At 45.6% G+C, this 9,376-nt stretch overlaps 3 protein-coding genes across 5 annotated transcripts; 1 reads left to right on the forward strand and 2 right to left on the reverse strand.

The window, feature by feature from the left end:
- Window positions 1-382: 382 nt before the first annotated feature.
- On the reverse strand, window positions 383-2,976 carry GL218_09439 (putative exo-1,4-beta-xylosidase bxlB; the record flags this gene model as incomplete). Of its 2 annotated transcripts, XM_033586273.1 has the most annotated exons (4): window positions 383-2,080; window positions 2,150-2,308; window positions 2,471-2,670; window positions 2,733-2,976. In XM_033586273.1, the coding sequence occupies 4 exons, from the start codon at window positions 2,974-2,976 to the stop codon at window positions 383-385; spliced, it is 2,301 nt and encodes a 766-aa protein (XP_033437714.1). The 2 variants fall into 2 exon arrangements, with proteins under 2 accessions (XP_033437714.1, XP_033437713.1); XM_033586272.1 differs by lacking the exons at window positions 2,150-2,308; window positions 2,471-2,670; window positions 2,733-2,976 and having other exon boundaries at window positions 383-1,987.
- A 767-nt stretch (window positions 2,977-3,743) lies between these two features.
- Window positions 3,744-5,327, reverse strand: GL218_09440 (uncharacterized protein; the record flags this gene model as incomplete). The annotated part of the gene is made up of 1 exon (XM_033586274.1): window positions 3,744-5,327. One exon carries the CDS (start codon window positions 5,325-5,327, stop codon window positions 3,744-3,746), a length of 1,584 nt encoding a protein of 527 aa, XP_033437719.1.
- Window positions 5,328-6,934: 1,607 nt separating this feature from the next.
- On the forward strand, window positions 6,935-9,176 carry GL218_09441 (uncharacterized protein; the record flags this gene model as incomplete). 2 transcript variants are annotated; one of them, XM_033586276.1, is made up of 10 exons in its annotated part: window positions 6,935-6,951; window positions 7,017-7,086; window positions 7,143-7,223; window positions 7,286-7,387; window positions 7,532-7,742; window positions 7,898-7,941; window positions 8,005-8,254; window positions 8,319-8,494; window positions 8,561-8,997; window positions 9,053-9,176. In XM_033586276.1, the coding sequence occupies 10 exons, from the start codon at window positions 6,935-6,937 to the stop codon at window positions 9,174-9,176; spliced, it is 1,512 nt and encodes a 503-aa protein (XP_033437717.1). The 2 variants fall into 2 exon arrangements, with proteins under 2 accessions (XP_033437717.1, XP_033437718.1); XM_033586275.1 differs by having other exon boundaries at window positions 7,149-7,223.
- Between the last annotated feature and the right edge of the window lie 200 nt (window positions 9,177-9,376).

Raw genomic sequence — 9,376 nt, forward strand, 5'->3', positions numbered from 1 at the left:
ATAGGTATTATATGCTGGTAAATGCTAATAATCTATCAATGAAGTTAAAAGATGGATTTCACCACCCGGGTGTTCAATCAATTCCCGGGGTCCCATATATTGCTATGTTGATTGACGGCGTTGCAGATATAAACAGGATCCTTCTATTGCAGTGGCAGTGGATTTCTGGTGCGAGAATATCGTGAAGATACTGATTTGCATAGGCGCCGACGTGGATGCTCAAATCAATACTTAACATAAGAGAAAGGGTATCAATATCACTGCCTATGAATCACGTCTTAGACGATTTCTTCGTGACATACCATTCTTAATTATAATCTGTATTATCAAAATGACCCATCCAGTTCTACCATACCTCTCACATCCATCGCATCCATACATCTCACCTCCCCGTGTCCTGCGGCCACTCATCTAACACAACTGGCTCACCCTCCAGCGTAAAATTCCAAGCCGTCTGTGTCGGCACATCAACCAGTAAGCTATACTCCCCAGGATACAACACCAAGTTTCCAGCCTCGTCGCGGCGTGCCAGGCTTCCGAGCGTCAGCGTCAGGTTCGCCGTCTGCTGCTCGCCAGCCGCGATGTCGTGCAGCCGCTTATACGCGACAAGGCGCTTGATAGGGTACGGCTCGGGCCCGTGCGTACCGGCAATGAAGCCTAGAACGACGAAGTCGGATGTTGTGGCGCCGGTGTTGGAAACCGTTACTGGAATGGTCTGGAATGGGGCCTGGTCTTTGTGCGCTGTGGTGGCGAAGGCGCTTGTTAGGTCTGTGATGGCCCACACATCGTTTTCGTTTTCGGGTGCGGTTATAAAGGCGCTGAAGTTGGTGTAGTGAAGCCCAAAGCCGAATGGTACGGTTGCCTTATCGTACCACATGTATGTACGGCCGGGATTACCAGTCTCTGGGTTGGGACGAAGGTTCATGTCTGTCATGGGTACGTCGTTGACATAATGCGCTGGGTACTGCGTTACGGGCAACCGGCCGGCGGGGGCAACTTTTCCTGTTAACACGTTTAAGATAGCATCGCCGCCGGATTGACCTGGGTAGCCGCCCCAGAGAATGGCGGAGACGTTGGGGTGGTTGATGAAGGGTGAATCGTCGCGCTGGCCACCCATTTGCACGAGGACAAATGGTTTGCCTAGACTGGCTAGTTGCGTCATAATATCGATCTTCTCGCCGGACCAGCGGATCAGTGTGCGGTCTTTACTCTCTGCCTCGCTCGCTGTCGTTGGTCCATCTGTATAGATGATGATATCTGCATCTGCTGCAGCCTCTAGAGCTCGCGGGTAGCCATCAGTTGTCGGGTCACCTGGGATGCCTGCGTATACAGCATTGATATTTGGGGCTTGGCTAGCTGCGTAGTATGGCGAGTGTAGATACTTAGCAATACCTTGATAATTGCCTTGCATGTCGGTCGTCGCATTCGCCCAGTCTCCAATAAAAACAGCGGTCAGATTACTCTCAGTAGATATTTGGAGTGGAAGGGTGCCATCATTCTTGATTAGCACGATACCCTTTTCTGCAGCCTCCCGAGCAAGGTTCTCAGCGTCGGGGGTAAACACATCAGAGAAGCCAAGAGAACGGTATTCATTAGAGTCTTCCGGATCGAAGTAGCCTAGTTTGATAAGCGACGCGTATAGTCGCGTAATAGATTGGTCGAGAACAGTATCATTAATAAGACCTTGTTCGTAAGCTGTGGGTAAATGTATTTGATAATAAGTGCCGCAATTAAGATCAGTCCCCGCTAAGAGGGAGCTGGCAGCAGATGCCTCACGAGTATCCCGCCAATTATGAGGCTTGTAAACATTTTGAAGAGCATCGCAGTCCGAGACGACATATTGATAGTCGCGTGTCCAGTTCCAGTGATCCCTAAGAATGTCTTGGAGAATATACGAACTCGAACAAGTTGGAACGCCATTCAGAGCATTATACGAGCACATGATAGAACCGACATTTGCACGAGTACAAGCCTCAAATGGGGGCATATAATACTCGGCTAACTCTTGGGGAGTGACAATTGCGTCAAATTCATAACGCTCATTCCCTAGCCAATCTTCAATGTCATATGCGGAGAAGTGCTATTACATAGCCTAAGTTAGTATCATTCTTACAACCCATTTGAGATATTTTAATGCATGAGGACGTACCTTGCAAGTTGCAATAACTTTGAGGGTGTCAGGGTCCTCTCCGCCTTGGAGTCCTTTTATTAGGGCTGTCACGTAAGAGCTCAGATGATAGGGATCCTCCCCAGGGGTTTCTTGGCCACGCCCCCACCGAGGGTCACGGTATGGATTGATATTCGGAGTCTGTAGCCTATAAGTTAGCATTTTGTGTTTAGAAAGACATAAGAAAGTACCATTAGCAACGAATTTCACTCCCTCGACTTATACGCTTGGAATTGGTGAAACGGGTTGGTTAGTACGTTAAAATAGGGGTGAAGGGGTAACAAGCTGTGAAAGTGACCATACCCAGTAGTCCAATCCTGATCGATTGAAGTTATTGAATGCCCGAGCTTCAGTACTGACGACAGTTGCGACGGCTTCGATAAGTTCATCATCGAATGCAGCGCCCATGAGAATTGGCTGCGGGAAGGATGTTGCATAGGAAAAGTCACCGGAATCTGAGAATTTGACTCCTGGCGAAGACGCCACTCCATGAAGAGCCTCCTCTAGGATACTATTAGTAAGTACTTTCATAATAATAACTCATATTGAAGGGAGTAATACGTACGCCACCATTCATAGCTGGGCAGTCCCAGTCTCTCGACTCCAGGTGATGTGCTCACTAATAGATTATACTTCTCCTCAGTTTTGAGGGCCGCAACCAGAGCTTTTGCTCGTTCTCCAACGGAGAGTTCCTTATTACAAACATCATTGGAAGCTAGGGGTCCGTTTCCGCAGTCTGGAAATATGTGCCCGACAGCTAAAACCCCCGAGCTCATAAGCCATATGGCTGACCCTAATAGAAGTGCCATATTTAATTCCTGAAAGACTTCAAGACGCTTTAGAGACTCACATAACAGCTTTCAACCTTTACCATGTTAGCTTTTATAGCTTCAAGCTCCCCCAAAGCTGTGGGGTAGCGTAGCAGCTCGTCTCCTTCCGTTCCCCGCATCAATGATGCATTGATGCTGCAAAGTAGCTTGGATAACTCCAACTCGTACCCACGCACGTTCCAATTGAGCGAAGGAAAAACTCTGGGGGTCAACGGTAGACGACATGAGTGTGCTAATTGAGCCGGGAGACGACATGCCGGGGATGGATCCGTAGATTAATTATTCTCCCGATCTCCAGGTCCAAGCACACATCCTACTCTAGACTCGTCGTTTAGGAATAGATACGAATGCAATATTACGTCATTTATTAAGACAGACTTCCTTTAATGGTGATGCTGGCTGCGATTGCGCACCGAAACCTTTGGAAAAGAGAAAGTTGATAATTTCAGCTAAGTAGATTTTACGAAATCAGATTCTAACTGATCAACGTAATATCTTGACTTAGCAAAAGGATGAAAACGAAAAAAAAAAAACACACCTTGAAATAGAAAAGGTGGTAACTCATGTCACGCTGGGTAGCTACCGAGAGAAGATCCCGAGTAACCGAGGATACCTGTCAAACTGGAATAGCTCAAGCACTGTCGTGCTAGCAGGTACCGAGCCATGGTATGACTTTTTCCGCAAGTTAAGACCCACGATGAAGACAACATAATGTTGACATATTCCTACCGATATTTACCTAGACACTATAATATCGTAACGTTACTCTGGTGACCGTAGAGCTCAACAATCCCACAGGTGCAAGCCACGCTACAGTCCCCGATATGCTTCCGCACGCGTTTCCGAATATCCTTGGGAACGCCGACAAACGGCCTCGATGTAGAGAAAGCCCATATTGATGGCCAGGGTAGGTCCCCAAGAGTGGGAAGCTGTTCAAGGTCTTTCTCTAGTTGCTTAATAAAAACCGAGTTGCAGGTCAGCGTGGTCAGGCCACTTGCCCAGCCGTAGGAAAAGACGGATCTTCCAGGATTTAACACGCTATCAAGCTTCTTCTTTATTAATTCACTGAAGCGGGCCTGGCAGTCATTCTCATTCATGTCGACGATATCAATGGGAAATTGCAAATTCGGTGGCACTTCGTGAATCGACAGCGACTGCAACTCATTGGCTCGCTGTACTTGAGATTTCTCGGCGTCAGGGCCAAGTATCAAATAGGCGCGTGTCTTTTCAGACTCGGTCGCTAACGTGTTAACAATATGGAAGAAGGTTTCGGCTGCTTCCCGTGTGCACACGAGCTTATGATTACCTATCATAGGATATACCAATGAAAGCATCGACTGCTCGCTTTCTAAATCAGCATGATCATTGTGTGAATGACTAAACCACGGTTGTTTAGTGACTTTGGTATGAGAAAAGTCAGACGCGAGAGCAACGAGGAGGGAAGTATCAATATTCAAGACTTCCGTAAAATTGGCTTTTGGGCTCGGGGCCATTACATGAAGGAGACTACCTGAGATAGGTGGAGCTGGCGGTAAGGCATCGCTACAGAGTGTATTGACACCTAGTTGCCGACAAGCCTCTATGACTTTATCAACTTCAGGATTTTCGCCTTTCATTATGCGTGGTAGAATGAGGAAAGTCCTTGGATTCTTCGTTTGAATGCGATGTCCCTTGGCTGTGTCAGCTAGATTCCTAGCTAGCTTCACGAGCGGGATATCCGTGTAGTCCTGAACTACACCAATATCACTATCCTCGTCATCGTCGCTATCTCCACAGAATATTGCTTCCTTTGCTAGATCAAACAGTAATCTTTTATTAGTCATTGACGAAACTTTATACCACGAATGGCCGCCATCTGCGATTACATCAATGATAAAACTGCCTGACCGGAAAGGCTGTGATTCTCCTTGAGTTCGAACAATACGTGTTCCAGGAGCCAAAATAGGTTTCTTAAATGGACCAGTAGATACAGCGCACCGCAGCCTCACCACATCTCGAGATCTTTTCGCGGTATCCCAGACGGGTTCGAGGAACGGAAGATTGGTAGATTGTGCCCGATGTGAGGCTAGGGGATCCGATGATTTAACATCACGAAAGGCCCTCTCTAAGCTCTCAACCTCGGCCCGGAGCTCGCTGGTAAATGATGTATGCACATACGTTGGCATATGTTGGAAGTAATCGCTGTATACTTCTGTGAGGTGATCCGAAAAACTTTGAAGCTCAGACTGCAATAACTCGGCGCGTTTGAGCAAATCTTCACTAAGGGCTAGTTTAGCGGCAGCTTCCCGCGCGGCGTCGTCGGAAGGATGATCGACTGCCGAAGGGGACATGATTGTAAATTTCGTCCGGTGAAGAACAAGTAACGCAAGATGCAAAATTATTTGATCCAATGAAGTAACCTAGTTAAACAGTCTGTCACTCAACATGGCTGAATATGGTTAGGTTAGACGAGTAATATATCGTACCAACTTTAAAAGTTGGTACAGTCATTACCTAGGAGGTATGTAGGTATTTTACCCTTTTTCAATTACCGTCACGTGATACTGGTAATAATCACCCTGCAAAAGGCACTAGGTTAAGGTACGGATAGCCTAAGGGCTGTTGGAAGGTACGATGCCCTGAGGGCATATATAAGATTTGACCAAGTATAAGTGGAGTCATTAGAATCTTTCCTAATAGAACATCTTTTTACACCCCAAACAGGGCCTAAGGGCATATACATATAAGATTTGGCCAAGTAGAAGTGGGGTCCCAAAAACCTCTACAACACACTATACTATCCATCACTATTCCTCAGTATCTACATGTAGGTACTAATATAGAGAAATTGAGTTACCATAAACTGAGAATGGTAAAGATAATATAAAGTTGTTAGAAGTAAAGATGCGGTCCTAAATAGGTAGGTCGATACCTATTTTAAAGTAAGTACCTAAGGTCAATAATAGCTTCATCGATGATACAAGGGTAGCCGCAGCGTTAAAAAGTATCGTCGTAATTTTTAGCCACTGATGATAAGTAGTATAAGGACATCTGAGATTCCATAGATAAAATGATATTGGTAATAATACTGCATGCCATAGTTGCACTAGGCGATCCAAAGGAATCTCGTCTTGATGCAGCAAGATAAATTGTAAACGCAGACAACAAGGATACCCCCTCAGATCGTGGTCGTGGGGAGGCGGTGAGAAGATCACGTAGATCTTAGACGATCTATCTCGATTCAATATGTATGACAGGTAGGTACCTATGAAATAGTAACTAACATACACCAAATGACATCTGTAGGCTATCAATTAACATAATGATCATATCATGATAGGCAACAAGAAAACGGTGGTTAACATGTGGTTAAATAAGAGGAGACAAATTGATAAACACCAAACATTAATAAGATAGATCGATTTCACGTAGTTGATGGGAATCATCTCTTGGCAGGACTAACACGGGGGAGTTGAGGGGAGGGTGGGGTGACGTGCATTAGGAGGGGGCATCGTATATTGGAGCATTTAGTTCTCTTTTTGCGTGCTTCACCAAAATCCCTTAGTAGGTAGCTATACTATCCTATCAGCTCCAAGGATCTTCACCTAGGGCAAGTCCAGGGGTCCTTCTTTAGGTGGTCAAATAGGAATTAAGGGGGGTTATTTACCGGCGACAGGTATGTCCACGTACGTAATGGAGGGTGAATGGTAAGACATAATTTTGATATCCTGACCTTGTTCGACACATTTATCTATACGACTCCTTCAGCTTTTCCCTTTGTTAAATAAGTCAAAATCTCTTCCTCTTTCCTCGAAAAGAAAATAATCTTCTATTAGGGAGCTTCAGTCAACTACCTCTTTACCTCCTACCTCGTCAGTTAGGCTTGAATTAGAAATAATCGATACCAAAATACTATCGATCCATCATCAGATCATCTACCCTTCCATAGTTATCAATCATGGCGAGTAAAGAGATGTATGAAGCCATATCAACTCTTACCTACGTGTAATAACTGTATTATGCTAATGAACTATTACAAGTGATGTCGACGTTCTAGTCATCGGCGCAGGCCCTACTGGTTTAGGTGCTGCGAAGCGTCTTCAGCAAACCGTAAACTCACTTATACCATCATATCGCACAAATCTATCCTAACGAGTTGGCTATAGAATCAGGTATCGTGGCTGATTGTTGATTCCAATGAGACCCCAGGTGGTCTCGCATCTACGGACGTAACACCTGAAGGATTCGTGAGTGCTTATTATTTCCGCCATTGATTGATAAAAAGCTCATGAAGTGACCTCCGATGTAGTTGTTCGATGTCGGTGGTCACGTTATCTTCTCGCATTACAAGTACTTCGACGACTGCATTGATGAAGCTCTACCCAAAGAGTCTGATTGGTATACCCACCAGGTCAGTACCCCAACTCATTGACCCTTATTTCTCCCAAGACATGACGAGTTACCTATCCCATATCCGCTTAGGGGTAGACTGGCCACGCGCCGAACCAAGGTTCGCCAAATAGATCAATTTCTGAATATTAAGCTTGAATTATAGAGGGTCAGTTATGTCCGCTTCCGAGGCGGATGGGTACCATACCCATTCCAGAACAATATCGCCGTTTTAGATAAGGAGGAGAAAGTAAGGTGTCTAGAAGACCTTATCGATGCTGCCCTCGAATCCCGTGTTCGGTCCCCCTCCGACAAGCCCAAGAACTTTGATGAGTGGAATATTAGGAATATAGGGAATCGTCTAAACGAAATCTTTAGTAAGTTGCAGCATGTGGTTGTTTCACACATTTTAGTATATGCTGGAATTCCTTATTATAGTTACCCAGTGTCGTGGGGCTAAGTTGTGGTTCTAAACTACAAATCTCTCACCACCGATATTTGATGAAGGGTTAACTAACTTGGGATATTTAAGTGCGCCCATACAACTTCAAAGTTTGGGCCGTGCCTACCACTAAGGTATACATATATGCTGGTAAACCATTAGACTTTCTGCTAATCGTGCTTGTCTTTTTTGCTTAGATGAACGCAACATGGGTTGGGGAACGTGTCGCGGCTCCTAATGTGAAACTACTCACCCGCAATGTTGTTCTCAACAAGGTAGCTGGAAGTTGGGGCCCGAATGCTACATTTCGCTTCCCAGCCAACGGCGGCACAGGTGGGATTTGGATTGCAGTAGCAAAGACTCTCAACAAGAAGAACACACGATTCGGTGCACACGGTACTGTGACTAAAGTAGATGCTGACGCAAAGAAGGTTTACTTAAAAGATGGTCAGATTATTGCCCTGCTCAGGATTGCATTGAAAACAAGTCGCTAATGCATTAAGGATCATAGGCACGGTAGTCAAGTACAGCTCGCTCGTCTCTACCATGGCTGTTGATCATCTTGCCGAGTCTTTGGGCGATGTAAAACTTCAGCAGACTCTCAAGCCGCTCTTCTATTCCTCTACCAACGTAATTGGTATCGGAATCCGTGGTGAACGTCCTTCACGTATTGGTGACAAATGCTGGGTGCGTCTTGTGTAACCTCTTACTCCCTCAAGCATCATAGCAACTAACTACGAGACATCAAAATAGTTGTATTTTGTTGAGGATAATTGCCCATTCTACCGTGCCACCATTTTCTCCAATTACTCTCCCTTCAATCAGCCGGGCAAGGATGTTAAGCTTCCAACAAAGCAGCTCGCCAACGGGAAGAAACCTGTGTCGTCAGATGCACAGTCTGGGCCTTACTGGTCTATCATGCTTGAAGTCTCTGAGTCTTCATACAAGCCCGTCAAACATGAGACGTTACTGGAGGATTCTATTCAGGGGCTCATTAACACTAATCTATTAGAGCCAGAAGATGAGATTGTTAGTACGTACGTGCGTCGCTTCGACCACGGGTACCCCACCCCCAGTTTAGAGCGCAACGGCGTCTTAGCAGAAGCTCTTCCGTACCTCCAAAGAAAGGATATTCTTTCCAGAGGTCGTTTTGGAGCCTGGAAGTACGAGGTTGGCAACCAAGATCACAGGTGAGTCTACCGGTATATCCCAAGCCCACTATCGTGTACTGATTTTTCAAACCAGTTTCATGCAAGGTGTTGAAGCAGTTGACCACATTCTCTCGGGAGGTGTTGAACTGACTTTGAATAATCCCGACTTTGTCAACTCCCGTGCTAACACGGAGCGTCGCCTTACCAGCCAAAAGTAAAGGATGACTAGTTTAAACACTTACATAATGCATGGCAAGAAGGTTGTCTGGGGGGGCAACCCCTAAAGTAGTGCGGTAAAGGGGGCGTCTTTGGTTATTTACTTAGATATCTAGACTAGATCGCTAGAAGACTGGCATCCTCTATATCGCCCAGTATACCGCTAGCGACTAGATGAGTACATTTCTAAGATCTATCTAAA

This window comes from Daldinia childiae (genome assembly GCF_008694065.1).
Source record: "Daldinia childiae strain JS-1345 chromosome Unknown Scaffold20, whole genome shotgun sequence".
Taxonomy (NCBI): domain Eukaryota; kingdom Fungi; phylum Ascomycota; class Sordariomycetes; order Xylariales; family Hypoxylaceae; genus Daldinia; species Daldinia childiae.